The 25138-nt window shown below is 36.0% G+C and overlaps 1 protein-coding gene across 5 annotated transcripts in view; it reads right to left on the bottom strand.

Moving 5' to 3' along the window:
• LOC120337759 (uncharacterized) overlaps positions 1-25138 on the bottom strand; it is a 78086-nt gene that overhangs the window by 27165 nt on the left and 25783 nt on the right. For all 5 annotated transcript variants that reach the window (XM_039405640.2, XM_039405639.2, XM_039405641.2 and 2 more), the window contains exon 2: positions 1056-1873. In XM_039405640.2, coding sequence (XP_039261574.1) covers positions 1056-1873 — 818 coding nt within the window. The remainder of the gene's footprint in view (positions 1-1055; positions 1874-25138) is intronic.

A 25138-nucleotide genomic window follows, 5' to 3' on the forward strand; every position in this document is an offset into this window, starting at 1 on the left:
ATTCATAGTTCTATATTTAGTTTTGAGCTTCCGGCCCAGTTACCAAGTCTATTATTTGTAACTGACCCACTCAAAAAAGTAATTGCCCACCCATGCGCTAACGCGTCTGGCAACACGACATCGCACAAACTATCTACGAATTCTAATAAGATAAGTTTGAAGTATGAGGCCAACTTCAAATTTATAATATTTCGATGAGATACCAACCGCGTTCTGTTTTCGATTTACGGTCAAGATAAACGATGAAACTCAAGTAAACTATGTACTTTGAATATGAATAATATATGTTTCCTCCTTCCTTATACCGGAACATATTTAGAATTATTACGAAAACGGATATCCGCCATAAATTTCGTTAGATATGCAGATTAAAAAAGTGCTAACCCCTTTCCGGATAGCAGAAGTATTTATGTGACCGACTAGGATTTGTTTATTAAAATTTATGGTGAAATGGCCAGAATATTATTGATTCCAATTTAAATCCAGCAAATAAGACGACCCGCAAATCGACTCCAGTCTGCCATTCACGACTATTAGGTATAGCTATATTAGGTATAGTACACTTCAATTCCAGAAAGCCAGTTCGTCAAATTGTGAATTCTAGCTTGGTTCAAATTTACCCTTGGAAGCTATGGTCGTCTTTTTACTTTATACAAAAGCCTCACTAACTGATATCCGAAAACCAAGCATTAGTACCATGTCCTATACGAAAAACTAGAGTCTAAGACTGACATGGATACCCTACTACGCCCGCGGGCCAAATCTGGCCTGTTGGGTAATTCACTCTGGCCCGCCTGATGCTGCCACAACCAAGCTGAAAACATATTTTGATGTATAAGCTAAAAATAGCTCAAGGAATTTGTTGAGATTGGGATTGAATTTAGTTTTGGCAACGAGGCTTATTGTTTTCCACTTTTGCTTTTGTAACGCGGTAAATATTATTCATACAATGTAACTTTTACGTCACACTTATATGGCCCGCAAGTCTAAGTTGGCGAAATTTTTGCCCCCTGGTTTTAAACCGTGCCCACCGCTGGTTTAAGTGATAGGCTCACCTGATGGTCCAGTTTGACACGGAGATGCGATTCTCTGATAAAGCTGTAACCTGGTGCTTGAACGTGTTCTCTTTGTTCAATATGTATTGGATGTGGAGGTCCGAAATTCGATCCTCGATCACGATACGGATTATACGCTTGGTGATGAAAGTCGTGTGTTTGGAAGGGATTGTCTACGAATACGCTATCGTGAGAAAATTGCCTTTGAATGACGTCACTATGGCGTCGATAGGTTATGACGTCACTCGAATTGTCATAAAGGTGATGATTGTACTGGTAACTATTTGAGTTTTCTCCGTAATTCTGAGATTCGGCGTGATTCGACGAATATCCAGATTTAAGTTCGGTTTCGGACGATATCGAATCTTTCGAACCTGAATTCGAAATCTTCTTGATGCAAGTCGGTCTTTCTTTAAACTCGAAACCGTTGGAAGGATATGGCTGTAATTCAGACCCGCAAGAATTATGCCTTTTATAACAATTTTCTGGGTTAACTCCCGTTTCGTTGTCCTCTATATTCGGCCTCTTGCCTGGACGAAACGAGTGTTCCCCGTTTGATAATTGAGAGTCCGTGCTCAGCCTTGGAGAGCAGGGAACACTTTGACTTAGGCCGCCAGTGCTTTCCTCGGCGTTGGGGTTATAATATCTGTATTGGCCTTCTCCGCCTGTTGAGCATGAAAGACTCTGCGTTGTGAACTCTTGACCTTGACTCAGAACGTTTTGTCTGTAACTGGATACCTGGGAGGAAGTGTATTCCTCCGATGGTGAAGTGGCGCTATGCCTACTTGCTAGAGTATGCGAGTGATGGAATTGTGGATCTGTAAAAATTATAAACATCAAGGTAATGTTCATGAAAAAAGAGTCAAAATTTCACATGAAATGTCTGTTAATAGAAACTGGCCACTCAGATATTTATAGTTTTTAATCTATCTCTATCATTTCTACACCAGCCAACACAGTGGAATGCATGGGTTGATATATTTTCTCACACCTTTGAAAGTTTTTAATGTAGGATGATGTCATACATAGAACGTTATAATTATCCCGGAATTTCTGATAGTCAGCACTGACAGGGTCAAACAGAGGCGCCAGGACTAGACAAGACTTAAATTAGCGCCTTGTTGATGGTCTATAATTTTATTATTTAAGCCATTTTCTCAACACGGAATTTGCATAGGTATACATACTATGCCTCAGGGGTTGTCTTAGTGAACTTGACCTTATCTGCTCTTACAGATTTCATTCACGTCATTGGACAAGTATTTTTAAGTCACAATGGCCTCACGAGAAAAACAAGCTTTGTCTACTATCCATATTTTCGATTATCTGAGTATACCGGTCGAATAGTTTGATTTCTGGTTTGGAAGTCGGGTTCTGGGTCCGCACCGACGGTGACCGTACATTTGAACCCATGTACATTTGAACCCATGCGTATATCCACGGGTTCAATCTATATGCGGGTGCTAAAACCCATGGGTTAGGGTTAGTATGGGTTTAACTATCCGTGAAACAAAAAAAATTCCATTCTATTCCAGGTGCAATAGCATACAGGTGCAATTGTCATGGGTTCAAATGTACGTGGGTTCAAATGTAATGGAACCGCACCGACAGCTATTAGACTGGTCTTCATAATCGGTCTTTACATATTAACTGGCGCCTACGTTTATACACGAGTAAACTGGCGTTGAAGTGATATTCCAATACCAACGTAACATTAATCTGTGGCGCAAACTTTAGGAGGACTATTATCACTGGCAAACGGACCCGGTTTTTCAAAAATATCAAACAACCTTAATGCGACCCCATAACTGATAACGAGCAAACGTGTCTCTCATAATACCCCATGTACTTGTTTTATATTTTGAGCCAGCTTTTCGTTCCCAGACGCTAGTCTAAGGCAATTTTCTACATAAAAAATCACAGAAATTTACTGTAATTCACATGCTGATATTTTTAGTGCTTCAAGCTATTCGAATACAGATATATTTTTTTTAAATCGGCGGCACATAAGTCGAATTCAATCGTATAGTTTCCGGAGCATAGCATGATTGGCCCAACGAACTTCCTATTCGCGGTGATACACCCTGTGTTTAAAATCAGAATGAAGCAACCTACAATTTCTGGTGAATTTACAAATTTTTTATCGCAGGTTAACAAGCGATCATTTAAAACCTGGTTAGTCTACCCGTTCGTTACAAGGAACACTCTTAAAAAAATTGAAAAGTGAAATACAATTTACCCGTAATTGACAACTATAGTTCGATTTCCGTATATAGATTGAATAGAATGTCAATTACTCTTTCATTCTTGGCGATCGCTGTCGCGGTAAAGTCATGCTTGAAAGTTTACAATTCAAATAACGTGTAAGGTTTAGTTTTTTGGCCGCTTTTTCGATAGTCTTGTGATTGCTACAAGATAGACGCCGTGTATCGATTAAGTGTGGTCGACTCAATTCATTTATACGCTTGTTTCTAAAGCCCGAAGTTCGCAACATTGCCATAATTTGCTTAATGACGTAACACACTTGTTACGTCATGACGTAACACACTCGTTACGTCATTCAAGAAAATTCGTAATTAAAATTTTATGGCATCATTTCCAAAACATGCATTCAAATCGTGCCTATTTTTATATACGGAAGTTGTAACGTCATTCGAGTCGATATACTCTTCCGTCAGATATAAATGTTTATTGGCAATTTGCAGTCATGTTCAAAGTGTAATATGGGCTTATAATAAATGTTGGTGACGTATTGAACAACTCTGCGGTTTCGGGTTTGTGTTTCATGTGGTAATCCCGCACGTAGACATTATTGGACAATGCTTCTCAGTTATTTGCTCAACATGTCTCTCTGCAAACCAAAAACCTAAACGCGTTCGAGTCTAATCATTGGAATTGGGTATGTGTAGTAAGTACAAGAAACAGTAAGGAACGGAACGTTATAAGAGGGCTAATGGTCGGGCGCATTGATCAACAGCCCTCTCTCCAAATTACGCTACCGGGGCCCGCGTTTGGACTCGCGGGACTCTATCAGACGCAATTTTAAACTCAATGTCGCCATTGTCTATGTATACTAACTTCTATATTTGTAAAACTGAAATATTTTAGTATGGCGTACCCAACTCATTGGTCCACATATACGTGTAAGCTCGAATCGCCTTTTCCTCAGATTGAGTAGCTTTGAGTAACTTTACTAGTGCGACGAGTGTAATACAGGTGCATTGAAATGCGATTTATATGCGTCTAAAGTGATTCGTTCATGGAAAACACTTCATAATTGTTTTAGGTTAAACGACACGTACAGTTTGTATAAACGTCTGAAACAAGAGTACAAAAGCTTTGCAAGACCCACCGCAAGTTTGTTCTACAGTACAGACAAGTACTAAGTGCAGACTTGTTTAGCTAAACTAGTTAGATGCACACGTGACAAGATTACAGGGTATGGTTAACCAGCGGTGTTGAGGGTTTTCTCAGTTAAAGTTTGTTTTTTGCCAGGCTCGACCGACAGACGGGCAACGAAATAGTTTCGTCTTTTTTCATGTAACCATACTAAAGCAGTCCAAATATAAACCTATGTTAGGTAACAACGCTGTGGTCCAGACAAGTTGTAACCACAAGAAAACCCAAACTTCAACGGCGGTTTCGGTGTTGAAGTGTGCTGCTAACAATTCAGATAGATAACATGGAATTTGAGCGTAAATCTAAGCATCAAATCTGGAATCTTTATCGAGAGAAAATGTATATTTCGTGCGCATTCAAAACGTTGGGGAAACAATTCGTCTTATATGGATGTCCGTAAACATTTCCAACAAAGTTAGGCGCTCTATGATTATACATAGTAACTTATAATAGAATTATTTACTTGTATTGGTCTTGTCAAGTATACACCAGAATTGTGACCCAACTTAAACAGTAGTTTCGGTGTTGAAGTGTGCTATGATATTTCGTTTGATATCATGAAATTTGTGCTCAAATCTGGATTTTAGAGCGCAGGAGAATATATATTTTATGCGTAAGCACGGTACTGGGAATAGCAATTTCTTGCACGTATCTCGCTGAACTTTTCCAGCACAAATTTCGAGAATTCTGAGAGGACAAAGATTAACTGAAAATTTGTTTATTTACTTGCTTAGTCAGGTATACACGGTGGCAAGTATTGTGCCTGCGGCACCTATGCATCTGTGCTCTGACTCATTGCTAATTCAGTATCGAATTTTTAATTCTAAGTTCCAATGAATGGCATCATGTCCTTTAATTAATACTTGTTTCAACTTTGACTTACAAAGAAATCAAAACAAGTTTTGACATAATTGAGAAGGTCGGAATATCCAAGCTTTTCGATAAAAAATGATGGTACCTTTTTTCTACATTTCCCAAGAGTCACTTCAATCAGAATTCAGGATACCAAAAAGAATCCTCAATTTAAAAGAATATGGCGGGGGTTATAGGTCATGCTACTACCATTAACCACAACCATAATTGCCATGAAAATGTAATAATCCGAACAATTCCGCGTTTCAGACCGTCGTAATCGGGTTGCAATTTTACAGTTTCATAAATCTGATGCAAAATCGTAATATCAAAGAGACTGTTCGACTTTCTTAGAAATTCTAAGTGATCTATGGCTTTACCTCGTCGACTATTCCAACACGGAATGGTTTAAATCATTATCACGATCGATATCGTTAAGAAGTCGTGGTTTGTGTTAGCAGTCTGAGGTTTTGAACGCTTTAAATGCAAAGCAATCGAGATCGTGGTGTTTTCCAGAAGTACCTAGCGTTCAATAAACGTTTCTATTATTGAAACCGAAGAGGACAGATGCTCAAAGTGGATTTGCTTCAAGAATTGAGGGGGGATTTATTTTCGAAAACACAAACATTGTCACAAACGAAGTTTGCGCTAGGTAAAATAAACCGCATCAAAACCCATATCAGAGCGCATTAAATTCAGCTTGAGGTATTTTTTCGTACGCTGTGAAAAATTTACGTAACTTGAATTTGTCAGTTCGGCAAATAAACAAATTCATCGCACCTTGAATAAACCTGCTATATAATTTATGTACAACAAGGAGGCTTATGGACTTTGAAAACTGACAGAATATATTCCACTTGTGTTACAGTGACTGTATGCTGTCAGATTATGGGAAAAACGATCGCTATAATTAATAACACTTTAGGTTTATTTGAAAAAAAATTCCAAAATTTCTAATAAATTCACGTTTTTTTCCATTACTACTTATTTGAAATTTTGCTGAAATTGAACTTTTTTTGGGATTAGTATTTTAATTAAATTCCAGACTTTTTACAAACGTTAATAATTTCATTTATTGAATTAACCTCAACAGCATTTTTACATGGTGCAATCTGTGAACATAATCAGTTAGAAACATGTAAATCCTAGCTGAAATGTTTTGACCAAACCCTCGCATATCAAAATCTAACACAACCAAAGCCACACTATACATACAATCCCTCAAATCTATTAAAATTACCACGATAGGTTAAATATTTGACTAACATCCTATGCGTGGTTGCTTTGTAGTGAAGTTATTTATGGCGTGGGCCAGGAGTACATCATTCAATAATCGTTCGGTTTATCTTGTTGCCACATTTTATCGGAGAAAGTAAATTACGTCTGGGAATGCGCGTCATGAAATGCGAATTCTGATAATTTCAGCGGTTCGAGGGCAGACGGAACCACAATGTCAATACGAACTTTATTTCACAATGCTCCACAATAATCAAATAAAAGTTTCGTAAAGAGATTTCTATAGTAGATACAATAATATAAAGGGTAGCGATGCAAGAAGTTTTTATAGGAGTTTGAAATGAATTTGGAGTAAAATTCAAACGTTTTTTGATCTAACATATGCTACTAAAACAGTCATTTATAAAGCATAATTACCCTCTTTACCTAGAAAAACGTGATTGTGTCTAATTTTAGATAAAATGTTTAAATAATCCACTTGGAGTACTCGCAATGAATTATTTCCGCTCTGCAAAACTATTATAATATGCTTACAATAACCATTTGTCTGAAGTTCTATATCTATGCTAACCCGGTCCCGAAACATAACATGAATTCACCTTCATATTACGTTTACTTTGTCAATTTGCGCCACTAAATATATTTATATGCCTGCTGTGTGTCCCAAAAAATGTTGATACGCAAATCTAAATTATTGTCGCCTGTAATAACATAATGGAATTCCATTTTAAACGTTCCATTGCGCTTTGAGGTTTGCTCTGAGCAGTTGTTGAAGTAAGATTATTTAAAATACGAATTAGGACACAATACTATCTACATCTCGCTGTGATAACCCGTTGGTGAAACGCTAACCATCGATTTATCAGCCCAAGTTGAATAATGGAATGCCCTTTATCGCTTAACACCACGTTTGTCATATTAAACAAAAAACATTCAACTTTTGATACCGAGTCCCACTGGGGATTTCAACTTATACCATAACATCAGCAGAGACCGATTTGAATCAGACAACTCATATTGACGATATCGATGCTTTGATATCGTGAAGCTCTTGGCTTAACGAGTAATATGTAAAAGCCTTGGTCCAAGTTGGTTGGTGCCTTGGTGGGCTTTACAAAGATCAAGATCTCGGATAATTGCTTTACTAATGCCAGGCAGGGTCACTGGCGTTAATTTAAAAAGCTTTGATGACACGTGCATAGAGTATTTGCCAAATCTAGCTTAATATAAAGTACAATTGCCAGGAGGAGCCTAAAATCTGCAAGCAACTAATTATAGTCCAATACATTTGCACGGCACAAAATCCTAGTGAATAAGGCATTATTTGGTGTTTTCCAGAAAGCCAGCAAATCTGATTTTTTGAAGGACACACCACTGTCAGAGGGGGAAATTCAAGTAACTAATCAAAGTCAAATATATTTGCACGACACAAAATCCTGCCTGATCAATGAAGTACTTTAACCAAAAAACTGTGCAATTCTAGATAAACTTACTGTATTTTTAACTATGATTCGGCGTCTGAATGTCATAGACATTGAGCATTAACCCTTCGTTAGCGAATGTGAACATTATATATGTCATTTTCCACCAACACAGACAGATTGACACTAAATGGTTAACGGACAAAATAAGCTCTTTGTAATCTCTGGGCCGAGTTAACCCTTCAGCCTTCTCTGCTCTTTCATATTGTATTGAATAATCATATACAGACGGCAATGTATATCCTTCATTCGTGAATCATCAAAGCTGATTGCACTAAAACTAAGGTACTCCCGTAGTGAGTTTACCAGGTTAGGGTTAGGCCATAATTTTATTCCGAGTTTCCTTATTTTAGTTCTATTACGAGTTCGGGGACTGTCTGTGTTAGCCAAGTGAATATACACCCTGCCTATTGATTTCATTCCCTTTGCACAACTTAATTTAAAGTAAGCGAACAAAATTAATCACTTCTGGAGCGCAACTATTAGTTAAGTCACACCTGTGCTTTTGCGAGAGCGAGTCGTAGAAGAACACGTTTGCGCCTATTTTATATTAATTTCACATGCGTAAAGCAGAATCCACCCCTGTATATGTAATAATTGATTCCCGTGATGAAAAATATTGACTATACACTTGAAATAGTCAACACCGATGCGATTTTAGCAATCCAAACGCATAGAAAATATCTAGATCTCCAAGTGTTTTGTAGATCAGAGTTCCCAACTCTTACACACACAATCGTATCGCCTAGCTAACCGACGAAAGATGTACATTGAACGTAGTACAATAATAGAAGTGGTTTTAGATATACGGTCCTCTACAGAGTGCCATAGGGAAGCCATAATATTAACAGGCTGGTTTTGACATTATTTCTCAATGTTACGAAGTTCGAACTATTTTGACTCAATCAAAAAGTACTACCCATGTCAGGTATTAGCAGTAAGAGTCGAGAATGGGAGATATGCTCGTAAAGGGTTAAAGTGTGGAATACGTTAGGCTTAAACAAACAATATGACGTTTGTAAGCTTGTGCTTGCCCTAAGCAAACTGAATTACGTGGTGTAGGAAGGTCAATACCTAGACGAGTAAATAACCCGGAACCGGATCTATATTGACAAGTTAGAAAATCTTATCAATTTATAATGTTCAAACAATTTCTAAACGATTCTACCTGGAAAAGAGGCTGGAATTCGTTTTGAGTTGGGTATAAACAGTGGTGGGATAAAAATTGTGAGAGCAAGTTATCATTCGGGAAATTTTGTACAGAGCGTCACCAAATAAACACCTCCACCAACTCTCAAAATAAGAATGTTAGTAATTATCCAGTTAGGGTTAGGAATACAGATTGCGATTGATATATAAATCACTGGATAATTATTAATTTCCTATTTTGAAACGCAGCGCGGATGTTTTTCTCAAATCTCACATTTTGCTTCTATGGCGGGGTGTTAATGATCACCGTTTTGTATCTAACTCACTAAACAGAATCCCTCATTTCAAAAAATACCGCTTATACTGATCCTATCACAACAGTCTTAACCTAATCAAGCGCAGGAGGTGTCAAATTGAATGCTTTTAACTTTCAATCTCTATTTTGGGTCATGTTTATATATATAGACGATACGTGCTTTTTGTTGATTATTGTAAACGTTAAAATTAATCCTTACATTGCAAAGGTAACCCACATTTGACACATTAGTCCAAGTTTAGTTTCAAAATGCGTTTCAAATTTATATTATAAGCCAACAACTTTGAAAGTTTTTTCCCATTACATTCTTTTTTTATATTCGAAATCTGTCTCAGACAAGCCGATGGATGGTGACTATGTCTATACCATATATAAGTTTATCGCCATCAAATACTCGAGCATGAATACGTATTATGCTGTAATATGTCTCACGCAAGCAAACGAGTACTGTTTATATATGTTATAATTTTATCACGACCAAATACCAGCGCATAATACGTACTAGCCTACCAACACATTTTTGAGTTCATCACGCTTCGCTAAACTCAATAATAACCAAGCGTATAGATTCGTGATACTTATAGTTTTCTTTCGGTGCAAATTAATTCCTAATTCCTTGAGTTCGGGTTAAAACCACCTTAAGTTAGACATATTGATTCTACCTGCCGACCCTGTCAATTTTAATGAGAAGAGGCTTGAAGTTAACAAGTGAACTGGTAACGCTCCTTCCTGCGTTTATTGGTTTTGCCAGGCCACGAGAAAAGGGGAATTTGGGCGCTCCAGAATTGGATGTACCAATATGGTGGTAACTAATTTTGTTCGCCTACTTTAAATCAAGTTGTCCAAAGATACTGAAACTTATGGGCAAGGGGTATATTCACTTGGCTGACACGGACAGTCCCCGAATTTGTAATAGAACTAAAATAAGGAAAATCGGAATAAAATCAATGCCTAACCCTAACCTAGTACACACACTACGGTAGTACAAAAATTTGAATATTTTTTTGAACACACATGTTAATTGAGATTGAAAAAGACATAGAAAACTTTTTGTTGGATAACCTATACCTATCACTGGTATGGATATATCAATGTACCCAGGTGCTGTTGGGTGGATATTTTCAATACCTTTACATGGTCCTTATTATGTCACTGTGATATCGTAGTGACGTAATATTTGAACGACGTAGTCAGGTGGGGGTTAGGAATGACCTATGCAAATATTGTTAAACAAAGCCATTAACAGGCAGGCAGCCGCTTAGTCAACGCGACGCTGATTCGCTCTTTTCTCTCCGAACATGACCCTTGACAAGAAGCCGCTAATACCTACTATAAACAAGTACCCGAGTTGTGCAATCTGCGATGCCGACACAGTTATTGAATGCTTAAACCGCTATACACAATATCATCGCGCCGCCCTGTGATACTTGGAAATTACATATTGCTGAGCATATACTCGGTACTAGGGACGGAAAATGCCAAACAACGGAACTGGTAGTAAAGTCAAGTTGTAAAATATCGAACTGATACGGACGTATGCACAAGACCAATTCAAGCATAGAATTTTGCTATTTTTTTAAATACTGATTAGATAGCTGCTCATGTCTAATGTTGGTCGCTTAAATTTATAAATTGCCGATGTCACCCCCTCAAGAGACTACTTTATCTGCCTATAGGATATTTCTGAGCATGTTATACACATGACTCACTAAAGAAGATAATATACTATGAGACATCATCATCTTGTCATACTAATAGAATTTTCAAGTAAAGAATATTTTGCAACTGTTAAAATTTCAGCCTTCATTGCGGCCATTGTTTGGCGAGAAAGTAGGTACAGGTTGACTCCTAAATATTTATTTTATTACCGAAACTAGCGCGGGAGAAAGTATTCTGAATCCACCGCCAGACTTTCTGTTTGAAACACCGGTGCAGCGATTTCATAAACCCAGACGACGTGTCTGGATCATTGTTAGTCATAGGCATACATACCAGTAACCACATTGTGAATTATAATGGTAACAGTAAAAACCTGATATCCACTCATAGAGTTATAGGCTATCAAGTCATAACGTTGAAAATAGAAACATATTTTGCGTGATGGGGTATACATGGCGGTATATTCGGGGATACCATCTCCTCACCCTACATATATCAATACACACGTCAGAAAATGAAACAGGGTGACCAAAGAAAAATTCCACAAAACTAATTTCCATAATGTGACTATTTAAGATTACGTTAGCGAACTAAAACGTAGGTCATTTCACAAGCATCGCCATTACTTGTCTGGGGTGGTAAACGCCGGCGTCCACTTGAACCGCATAAGAACACTCGGCGTTCGGTATTTCGTTCTCTTAACCGGATAGGAGCTAGAATCACGTTCGAGTATACGGTTATGAAAAAGTAGGAGAATTCAATCGTTTTCTGGGATAATTGATTTTAAATTGTGGGCTACCATTCGTACAGATATAGTATAGTTACGTTAGCCTCAGTGTTGGCGTATTACTGCGCTGATTAACTGACAAATCTAATGAAATTTGCAGTTATTTTAAAAGTAAGTACTTTCGGGTACTTCGGGTAAAATCGTCGACCGAAATTACAAAAATCTCATCAAAAAGTCACAGTCAAGGGCTTTGTTGAAGCGTTTAATCGATAAACAGTTGATTGGGCTTTTGATGGATTGCGCGGTTTGTCTGTGACATCATAAAAGCTAAGGTCAAAGTTGACCATTTGGTGTCATATTGATGAAATGTCGGCCTTTCATTTCAGTGTTTTACAATTAATGTTGTTGACGCTCCAAATAGATATGTTATTGATTTACATATGCGATTTGAATTTTTAAGGCCTAAACTTGCTCGACCAATCAGGATCTAGTGCTGATGCTAGTTGGTTATTATCATTAATTATCTATTCATAAGCATGACAAACACAAAATAGTCTCGATATTTTAGAATCCAAATGAAACATCGCAATTCTTATTTGAATAAAAAAGGAGAGCGCTCATAAAGTTACAATTAGTAACCGCATAAATCAAATACATTTTGAAACCTGTATTTTTAATTTTGATCTGTCAATAGCTCACTCACAAACATGTTCCTAAACTATAGAATTCTATATCAAATGAAACGAAACCATTTTGAAAGGAGTTTAAATATGCGGTTTACTTTTTGAACGTCTTTACGTCCCTAGTTACATTACACTCGAATTTCATCGGTAGGACCTCCAATAACCAGTGTGATTATTAAGTGTGTGTAACAATATGAAGGTAACAAATTTTGTTTGCCTATTTTACATCAAGTTGTGTAAAATGATTGAAACCTATGGGCAGGGGGTATATTCAGTGGTGGGATTCAATTTTTTTGTCAGCCGGTTCCATCACAAAAGTCATATTTTTCAGCCGGTTCTGTTACAAAAAGTCATATTTTTTTAGCAAATAAACCAGTAATGCCAACCGATTCGCTGTTTTCATAAAATTCTGTGAGACGGTTCTATAGAACCGGTGCGAACCGGCTGAATCCTACACCTGGGTATATTCACTTGGTTAATACAGACAGTCCCCAAACTCGTAATAGAACTAAAATAAGGAAAATCGGAATATAATCATGGCTTAACCCCAACCAGGTACACACACTACGGGAGTACCCAATAAACAGTGTTATTACGAAGCAGCCTATTCAAAAACAACATTGTTTGCTTCGGTTTTGTATTTGAAAACCAAGATTCACTCAATCCTATTCAGCTGAGGTTACTGGTTTGTAAATAAGACAAAGGATCTCAAGTGGTATCAGAGCGTGATGCACCTGTTTTACGAAAATAAAAATTGTTGTCTGTTTACTTGCTGCTGCTCCCACGTTTCCCATTTTAAAGCCAGTAATACTTTTACGTTGCACAAATTCCTGTAGTATGTGTACCAGGTTAGGGTTAGGCCGTAATTTTATTCCGATTTTCCTTATTTTAGTTCTATTACGAGTTCGGAGACTGTCTGTGTTAGCCAAGTGTATATCCCCCTGCCCATAGGTTTTAGTCCTTTTACACAACTTGATGTAAAATAGGCGAACAAAATTAGTTACCTTCATATTGGCACACATATTTCCGGAGCGCCGCAAAATATTCTGATCCTACAAAAGTGGTTTAAAATTAGTCCAATTTGTAGAATGAATTGTGAAAAAACATTCCGAAAGCATTTTATTTTATTTCATACTAACAGTTTTTGATTACCAGCTTTACAGACACTACATTGGCAATTATCAATATACCATAAAGGGATATACTGGATACCTATCTCACACTCTTTTACTCACCAGTAGATAGCCACAATTTTTAGTGTAGTCTAGTTAGTGTTACCCGAATATTAAATAGGAAATTTCGATACTGATTTTCAAGAAAACTATGAGACGAATTTTCATGTCAGGAAACTTGGAATTTTGTTCCGAATTCAGAATATATATAAGGTGTCCATAGAGTCATAAAATTTTTTCGAACTTTATTATTTGAAGCTGAAATTTATTGATACCATTTATTATTTTGGGGATCACAGATGTATTAAATGAAGCAAAAATACTAAACAATTACTGATTAAGAAACAAACATGTTTAAGATATATTGAGAACTGACCTCATAACAAAATTGAAATTTTGAAAGGTGTACTTCTACACATATACAATACGATCGTTGTTTGTGTTTTGGGCCTCATTAAGCACGAAACAAGGCACGCTAGAAGACCAAACACTCACTTATTTTTCTAATATACTCTCCTGTTGATACCAAGCTATTCCTAAAACCTCAATGTGTACAGCAAAAACATATTGCTTTTATCAACCAATCATTATCAAACTAGAGTTATAGATGGACACGCTTGATTGGGCTTTTAGAGCTAAAATATTTTGACTGGCAAATTTCCAACCACTCTGTCCTGTTTTCGTTCAAAATTAGCCGACTTATTATCGCTCGTGGCAAAGATTCTTCGCATACTCAGGCGCCTAATGGGACGATTGCCAAAGAATTAAAGTATGCAAATGATTTTTTTTTGTTTGATTGCACAACTGAAAACATGAGGGTGTCATAATATTGTGGATGATTATGATTATACAAAAAGACATGATGTCTAACATTTTTTTGGCTGCTATTTATTATCAATATCATTTTATTTAGTCTATAAAATGGTTGCACTCTCGAGTTCAAAACAAAAAGTTGAAAAATCAGCCAAGTATGTGCAATTTGATCATTTTCTGACCGACAAAGCTCAATTTAAGGTGAGAAGCTTTAGTACAGGGTCGGCTAACCTTTTTCACCGAAGGGCCACATGTGGTTCACTAATAATTCCGCGGGCCACTTGACATGATAGTTATGATCTAGTTTTGCTACACTGACTACAGGTTAATGAAAAAACAAACGAAACCCTCACATCAAACTTTCACAATATTCAGAACAATAAAACTGTTGTTTTTCAACCATTGATGGGGCGCCATCAGGGGTCATTCCCGAAAGTTTCACCAAGGAGAAGCCAAGACGCTCGGTCATTTTTATCATAGCTCTTAACAAACCAATGTCTTTAGTGCTAGTCGTACCCTCAACAGGGACAATGCCTGTGAGCTCCACGGTTATTTCATATCATCAAACTCCCCGCAAATAGATCGCAAGTCGCCAACTGAGCCTAAACTTGATGTCAGTGCTTTCGTCAAGCGCCAAGGAATACAATGAAAATTTTCCCGCTTTTGCAGTTAGAATCTTTAACAACACCAGTACAGACAGGCTATTTTTGCAAACGCTTCTTTCAGTTTCGGACGTAAAACATTGGCAATCCGAACAATACATAATATACATTTCTTAACGAATTCTCTATCTGAGAATGGCTTCGATTGTTTTGCAATAACATCACATAGGGTTGTAAAAGACCTGTTGTGTAAGCGACTATGGCACATTTATGTATCGATATCTCCTCCCAGTTGGTTTCGATTCAAAATGGCACCCATGGCTCGTTTGGAAGGGCTGACAGACCGCACTTCAGGGAAATAAACAAATCGTTTGTATCACATTTTTGTATAGGCCTACTACATCACTCGAAAAATAGTTTCACTCAATTTTTATTCAATTCTGAAAATCAGCGCGGGCCACTCGAAATACGTCCGCGGGCCACACATGGCCCGCGGGCCACAGATTGTACAACCCTGCAGTCTAGTATGACCTTAGATTTAAAAAAAAAAGACTAAAATATGCCCAGCAATATAGGAAAAGATTAAAAATTGGAAAGAAATAAACGCTGTACAAGAATATTATTTTATGAAATATAGTTACATAATTTCGTGATACAGAAGATAAAATTTGTGGCGGAATAATTTTAATTTTCCACGAAGTTTAGTCACTAACAAATTAATTTATAATTGCCAGCTTTTGAAGTTGTAAACAACAATCCACGTTTATGAGACAAATTGCCATTTACTACATTTGGCAACATTTTGTGATAGTCAGGAGTGTTTTAATTGTACTTATAATTGTGAGGAATTTTTTAACGTAGTTTAGGATTTTTTAATTCCAAAATGCGTTAATTAGTATTTAAGTTGGTTGTTTGATTATCATATCGATGTTTTGATAGTTTAAGAATGTTTGTTTCTGTTTAATAGTCAAATTTAGTTAGCTGATTCCACATTTTATTTTTTATTTTTAGAGAGTTTTCGAATTCCTTCCAATAAAATACTAAACAGATTTGTTTAAAATCGCTCATTTAACATTCATTGAATACCGTTTGGTAAAATTAGAAACAACGACTTACAGAAATTTCTTAGATTTTCTGCTTGTTTTTAGTGTTAGCTATAGCTTTATACAGCAATCATCTTGTAGGCGCTGTGAGTCAATATTAAATCCTACTGACCGACATAGCCTCTTCAGGTTATCGCTTTAACACCGCGGAAAAGTTTGTGGTTGAATTTCATTCAAGAACGCTAATTTATGTTACTATAACATGAATTGTACGATTTTTTTTCTTCTGAGTTTGTGTCGTTAATACCTGACTTAAAAAAAACAACAACAATAAAAAATAACTGCAAAAATAAACTGTCCTCCGTTTCATGCTTGTAAAAAATTACAAAATTTTTTGTAAAAATTGTCCAATTGTTATCAACACATAGCTGTACAATACTCTTTAAATCTTCTTTTTAATTTTTCACACAAAAAAATTCAGTATACATTTCAAGTTGACAACAATTCAATTTGAGGTTATTTACTAAATAGTATCTTATGACGTCAATTACCTAGTTGGTGAAATATAAAACCCCTACAACAGTGTATTGTATTCAATGAAACAGTAGAAACAAGGTTAAGCCAGTTTAAATCCAGGGGTTCAAAAACGAGAAATTTTCGAAAAATATTTTTGTCTGGGGATGACGGCCCATCATGACGTTTGCAATCCATGATAAAAGCAAAATGGCAGAATAATAAATATTGTCGCATTCGAATAATTCGTTCCACAAAAAATGGGGATAAACAGATGCAATTATAGCATCAAAATGGATGTTTTGCCATTGCCTGGGGTCGTGAAAATCTTGCCATTTTTTGCTCTAGTTGAATTAAGAATAATCAGAGATTTAATACTAACGAAGGGGTTCACCAAAGGTTGGTGTAAACTGATCTAAGACATTTTATCTAATTCCTCGATGTCAGATACAGATATTCAAATTAAAATTTTCCATATTGAAAGCTGTCCAACAAACGTTTGTTATAATTCTCTGTTAGGAATATGTCTTTTAATGGTACATTAGCTTCGAAAGACTTCTAAGTATCCGTGGCTATTTCATTACGTTTAAATAACAAGAACGTGTAGTTTCAATCATTAATATATATACACAATAATATTTTGAATCTTATTTTTCCTAAGACGGAATCAAAGAAGCGTTAACTGACAGCATTGGTACCGTCCAGTTAAGATAATAATATTCTGACGAAGCATGCATCATTGAATACTGAAGAAGATACCGACGGGTGGGTATCATAGAAAAGCACTATTGCGCAGCATTCTAGTGTTGTTAGTTTGTACATATCAAAGTAAAATAATCAAAGGCAAAAATTCTCCATATCACTACATGGTGTGTTTTCGAGACCTGTCTTCCCCTTTGGTTATTAGTTCAATTTTCAAACTAAAACCACCGGCCCTCTTAACTATACTAATTACAAAGCCGTATTTAGTCGTACTTAAAGAAAAGTATAACCGATGCCACATTAGGTCTATTCTATACGATTACGCCGTCGGCCGCTTGCATCGTCCATTTTGTGTGCACGTGCACGCCCGTATGGTCAATCAAGTGGACAATTTGATGAAATACAAAATGGCGATTCAATCTGCTCACCGGAAGAAACAGATTTAGCCCAGCCGAGAAACTTAAATGTTAGATTATAAGTGGTCAACGAGTCAGAAATTCTCCCAACTTCACATATAGCGGTCGAATAGCATTTAAAGTTTTGCGTGAGACCACATATTGAATTGAAATACATGTACAGTCGGTTCAATTTCACCGCGGACAATTACAAACCGATACTCTTTAGTTTACAACTTTAATTTCTTGTATCTAATCCCTCTATTCAGTGTCAAAGCCACAACTACACAATAACATAAGTCCTGACTTCCCCTTAGTTACAAAGAAAACCATTTCCATTCATACAAACCGCCCCATAATACCGCAGACGAAATAGACCACTTCACGTCAACGCGAGAGTCTGGCCTCAATGAACGCTGCGAGGCCTGAACGGCAAAGTCGGTCTCTCATCGGCCTTTTGCGTAACTTTGGCACGCCGCCAATCCAAATTGCGGCAGTCCGCTAGACAAACACAGCCTCGCCATTTTACCACACGGCGGTGAAATTATCTTGTCGCCACTGTGGCGAGGTTGCATGTAGGCTATCATTATATCTAAGCTTTAAATTAGCATTGGTTAGTAACTTTACCCAAATGGCGGGTATAAAATTATCCACTAAATGCAAATTATTTCAATATATACACTAAAGCAACAAATAAATTGAAAATTGCATATTAATCGTATTTTAATTTATTTTGTTTAAATACATGCAATTAGGAATTTGAATAAAATAGCGAACTTCGGAAAATCGCAAAATTCGGAGAAATAGTACCAACGTCTTTTTGTTTTTAAATTCATCTTGTATAAAGATATAGTAAAAAAGAAGAGTACTCCCGAAGTATGTGAACCAAGATGGCGGACACCGAAACGTAGTATGTGTACCAGTTTAGGGCGAGGCCACAATTTCAGGTACAAATACTATGCGAGTCACTTGGCTAGTCCCGGAACTCGTAATAAAACTAAAATAAGGAAAATTGGAATAAAATTATGGCCTAACCTGGTACACATACTATGTTCCGGTGTCCGCCATCTTGGTTCACATACTTCGGGAGTACCAAAAGAAGTTCCAAAAGCAGACCCAAATAACGTTAAATACAATGAATCCAATTTAACAATCGAGTGATCCGAAATAATTAATTTTGTGAAATTTCTTATGTAAAAACAGAGCTTACACCAGGAACCAACAAGCAGTATAACAGAACAGACAGTAGGCCACAAATAGTTGCATAAAATGGCAGAACTAACTATTATATTCTCAAGAAAAAATATTGCAATTCAATAAGGTTTCAAATGTTGAATACAGTATAGATAGTATCTTATTAAAATCACATACGGTACAAACACGTTTAATTGTTATAGCCAAATTTATAACACATTCAGCTAATTTATTAAGTAAGTCATCAATTCTAGAAAAAACATTTTTTTATTGTAGCTTTCAGTGTAATACAAATAGGTCTACTAGTATCCAAAAGCGGCTATAGTAGCCAACTAATTATTCAAATATTAATAGATTGTTCAACTGTGTGTTCTATGATTATTACCGACCGATTATCGGGCCCACGGCCTACTGACTACGTCATTTAAAAATTACGTCAGGTGACGTCACAATCGCGAAATAGAGCTTGCCAAAGTAAGGCGATATTTTTATTAAATTTTATCTAATATCGAGAGGAGTTTTAGGTCGGAGTGAGTGGTCTGGCGATTCCGCGCAATAAGTTAATTAAATGGGGTTTAAGTTGGATACTCACGCCTCGCATGCTTACAATACTACCATACTGTTAGGAAGGAATAACTCGACGCTAAACCCTGAAACCACATAGAAATAACGATGCATATTCCGCCAACCTCAAATAACAAAAGAGAATAAGTTTAACCGTACGTGCTGTTATATAATAAAAAACGAGTTAAGCTTCCAGGCTGAATAACAGCGGTTACGCGAGAGCAGACACGAATTGGTCTCCATGTAAAAAAATTCGTGAAGTTATGTGAGTAAACAAAGCCTTTGGTGTAGGCTGCCTAATTTTCTACGTAGGCGTTAACGCAATTGCCTCTGAACTCCACTACACTCGGGGAAATTGTTTAAATTTATTGCCGGATATCATACCAACATGTTCATAAATGAAATATTAGGTGAGATTCTGATATTTTCAGATTAGTATTTAAATAGATTTAATTTGATGCATTTCTCAAATAACCTTAAAGTATTTTAATGACAAACATCATATGTAAGACACCAATTTATCGTGTAAAATTAGGCATTGAGTGGTTGCCCAACAGGTAGAAAAAAGCGAGAGGTTGAATTTTTCTGTCCGAAAGTGGGAAGACGTGATGGTCTCGTGTTACTTGAGCCGCGTCAACTTCATTCATCGGTACAACGAACTGAAGAATAAACATTTTACCTCGAGGCCACGGGAAGAAGTTAAAAAAAATATCGTCGATTAAAAGTATTTGCGTGAGAATATCGACGCATGCGCTGTCTGCATGACTTACGTAAGGATCAAAAATGTGTAGAAATCATTAACTCAAAAAAGACGACGAAAAAATTTTATATTTTTGTAGTGATTGGAATCGAAGTGCATTATTTAATTTTTCAGTTGATCTATCATGTACGCTATTCGCATTTACATGTGATTTCCAAAAGCATGTGAGTGAGTGAGGCGATTTAGGCCAGAGCTTCTCAAATTGTTAATTAAGCTCACAACCCCTTTCAATATATAAAAATTTTCTGTTACTCATTTCAAGTCAGCATTGTGATGCAAGCACGTCGCTTCTCTGATCTTATGTATTCTCTTGAAATCGTGATTGAGTTTCAAATCAAAAATCACATTAGGTATAGTACCTTGTATGAAATTGGTGCACTTTGGGCCTCTTTATTTCGTTGCGTGACCCTCTTCCGGGTCGCGACCCAGTTTGGAAACCCTGATTTTGGCTATTAGGCCAAGCATTGGACTACTGGACGATTTTTAATTATTATTTTTTTGAATATGTGTGCATTTTAATACACACGACGATGTGTAAAATATCAAATAACTTTCCTCGCGATGCCGCAAACCCATTTAACCGGTGAAATATCGGTATATTACGCATGGATGGCATTTGCTCTCATACCTAATTCGTTTCGCGTATCTTTTTCATTTTAATTCTTTTGATATAAAATATAAGTGAATAATCGATTTGATTCACAATGGCCGCTAAAAGTATAACAGAATAAGATACCTTTTTAGTCAATTGAGTGCTCCTTGAAACGAAAAGATTTTTTTGGGGGTATGGTATATAAGCTAATCGGAATGTTTTACTTTTTTATAACTTTGTTTAAAGAGAATAGGACTTGAGTAAATATTCTTGATAACATGGGTACCTAGGCGTCCATAATTGAGAAAGTGGTGGGGGGGGGGGAGACAATTTTTTGAGAGGGCGTAAAAATAAAATAAAATACCAAAAATATTCAAATAAAAATATTTGTTATGATGTTGCCCGCCTGATTTTGGATAATTACATTTCAAAAATGTTCAGTTATTCCTTTATTTACGTTCCATCCGCATATTTTCAACGTGTTTTTTTCATGAAACACACTTACGCCTAGCTATCTGTTATTATTAGCTGATTGTTAGCTAGTTATTTTTGAGGTGGGACGCGAGATTTGACAAATTCTAAAAAGGGGGCGCGGCTTAAAATGTTTGAGAATCACTGCGCTTAACAAAAAAAGGTAATTATTGAATGCAGTTAAGTTTCTAATCATTTCTTACAACTTAAAAGTTACACATATATACTGTATGCGAGTTTTTCTATATTGACACGGTATCTCCAAAGTACAAAACTGCCGACGCCCGTGGTGTATCTCACATCTAAATTTTAGTGAGAGAAGGCTGATTGCTATTTCCGTTTGCTATGTCCTAGCTCGGAGACAAATAAACTGAACAATTCGGCGCTCCAAGAGTTTGTGTACCAATATGGAGGTAACTAATTCTGTTCGCCTAATCTACATCAAGTTGTGTAAAGGGACTGAAACCTATGGACAGGAAGTATATTCACTTGGCTAACACAGACAGTCCCCGAACCAGTAATAGAACTAAAATAAAGAAAATCTGAATAAAATTATGCTCTAACCCTAACCTGGTACACATACTACGGGGATACCAAAAACTTGGTACAATTTTCTTTATATTTCCGAAACAAGGTTGTAGCGATAACGTTCTAGTCATTCATCTTGAAAAATTGACAAGTTTAACGCATGGCACTCTTCTCTGTTTATTTACAGAGATTAGTTTTCACTTAAGTTTTGTGAAAAGACAATTTTCGCGAGATTGATTGAAGAAAATATGTCAAAGTAATTAACAGTAAAGAAAGATTTATCTCTTTCGCTACAAACGTGACGTATTACTGTAGCGGAATACATTTTGAGGCAATATATCTTGTTTTCCGTATTCTCACTGTGAGAAATAGTAAGTTAAATTTAGTCGCATTTTCACATAAATTCACAGAGTTTATATTTCACTTTTTGGTAAATATAAAGTGCCAGAAAGTCGAGCTATATTGGAGTTGATATAAAAAAAAAACGACCAAAAGAACCCCAAAATATGACTGAATTTACTGCAAACTTTTCACATTGTATGATAACATGTAAGGGGCACAGGTGCGCGCAATTATACAGATATTCTTAATGCTCTGTGAGTTGATGATATAGCGATTGGCGAACAACCAAAATTCCTTTTTGGCGCTTTTAAAATTGCTATTAAATGATTGTTAGAACTTGTAAAGATATGATTTCTACCGCTGCTTGGTGGAGAACGTGTTACATTACGTAATGGTGTTCAATATAGAGCCATCACTCACTATAATGCATAATAATACGTGTAGGCTATATGGTTGCCTTATGGTTATCATGGTAACACCACACATATTTTATTTCCATATTTGCCAAAGGTTGATGCCGTTTTATTTGGTCTTATTTTATAATAAATGTCTACAGAAAAGTTTTTACGAAATAATGGAACAAGATAGTTTTTTGTTTGAGTTACTATACTTCTCCATTTTCCTCGATTTTACTTATGTTGCAGTTTAATCCGGCCTTGCCTTTATTTTTCTAAATTGAGTTGCTACAGAAGTACTTTTCATGTGTTTGTCTAATGTCGAGTAGTCACATTAAAATTATTAAATTTTTCCACACGAAAATACATCAAAGAAAAAATTCATTTACCATTCGAACCTTTTACGTAATTTTTTATTATTTATTTAGGCCAAGGAGCAAGAATTGAGAAAATGGCGGTTTTGTATTTATGTACAATACAATTAATATCGCATTATAAATTACATTGCAATGAGTTGGTTAAAATAATTTGCCAGATAGCAATAAAAATACAGGAAATAATACATGGCCAACCGCTTAATTACGATGTCATTTTAGGTATGACACATTTTAGTAGAATTGACAATCACTATTTACGTCGCTCAAGAAGTGTGTGTACCAATTTGGAGGTAACTAATTTAGTTCGCCCACTGTACATCAAATCGTGTAAAGGTGCTGATACTTATGGGCAGGAGGTATATTCACTTGGCTAACACAGACAGACCCCGAACTCGTAATAGAACTAAAATGAGGGAAATCGGAATAAAATTATGTACCAACCCTAACCTGGTATACACACAGGTTACCCTATTTACCGTGTCACTTTTGTGACTGAAACTGCGCTTCACAGACTTATACAGATTTCAATATTATCTATTGCATACTTCACAATGTTCATATAATTTAGGTACGGATATACACTTGAATTTGTCAAAATCTCAATTCCAATGAAACCAGCAAGATCTGATTGGCTCTGAAAAAGAAAATTCAAATATAAAATTAAAAAAAAAAAAATATTTGGCTCAGATCTTTTTTAGTTGGTATATAATTTCTCTAAAATCCTGAATCTGATTCTTAATTTTTTAGTTTTTTATACAACTATTTTTCAAATTTGATTTTTATTCGATAATAATTCTTTTTTTGACGTCCTCAATTGAAGCGTTGTTCAATTGACATGTTGCCTTCAAACTAAATTCTAGTTAGGCTACAATAAAATGCATTGAGGTTAAATTTTTACTGAAATTGATATATTTTGAGTTTGCAACCAGACTCCGCGTAGTTTTTCTGGTTTTATATCAATTTCTCGGTGTGAAATCGTAAATTGTGATAATTGGAATAATTCACTATTTATTCTATTTGAGACAGCAATCGTGAAATATTTTGTGCGAGTATAATTTGCATCAAATATCAATTGCTTTTCGAATGACGAACTTCAAAAAACAATTTTCAGATTCTTATATATTTCTATCGACTGGTTTTTACGGGACTGAAAGAAAGAAACTACTGAATAGTTCGCCATTCCAGATGCTTGACTTGGATTGTGCGGAAAGCCGTAAACTTGAAATAGTGTCTGAAAGGCTAACTTTAAAATCTGATTTGGCCTTTCGATTGGGTTTTCACGGGACTAACTATCTATCCTTCTTCAATTCTTTTGTGTCAGTGGTTCCGTATGCATATAATGCAAGGATGCTGTAGCAAGAGTAAAGATAACTATACTAAGTGATTAAAGATTCTTGCTGCACACTAACACAAATATATTTCTGTAACGTTTCGTCTGGCCAAGGCCAGATTTCCCCAGACATACAGGACAGACGTGTATGTCTGAAGAAGGGTTATCTTGCGTTGCTGAACTCGCATCGCCTAATTTTGTGCCTGAAAATTGTTTTGCTATTTTTATCTTAACGAATTTTGGAGAAAAGACTAATAGCGCTCAAAACTAAATAACGATTTTTAGTCATATTGACTTACACTGTTTGAACTGAAATTCATCGCGTATCAGCTACTACCATGTATATATATATACTAATTAACATTTCAAGTATTCTTTCACTTATTTTTTTATTTTTACATCTGAAATTTTGTCTGAAACAAATTATCATACACTACACGTTGCAAATACAATTCGAAACAGCGAAGCAGTCTTCTTTTTGTTATAGATAATACTGCCATGATCGATATTTTGTAAATAATCATTTTTTAAATTAATATAGAAAATATCACAAGATTAATTACAAAAACATTTTGACTGAATGCCCAGGCAACTCTTTATCAATTAAAGATTTGAAAACAGCGCGGAATATCGACATAGAAAAACATCAACAAAGTTTCAAATTTTTTTTTAAATTTTAACACACGCTTGCTAACCAAATGCTACAACCTGGATAACGTAAATGTAGCAGCTACTACAATACAGTCTAAACTAATACACAACGAGTTTCACTGTCAGAAAAATTTGTT

The sequence above is a fragment of the Styela clava genome, chromosome 10 (assembly GCF_964204865.1).
Source record: "Styela clava chromosome 10, kaStyClav1.hap1.2, whole genome shotgun sequence".
Taxonomy (NCBI): Eukaryota; Metazoa; Chordata; class Ascidiacea; order Stolidobranchia; family Styelidae; genus Styela; species Styela clava.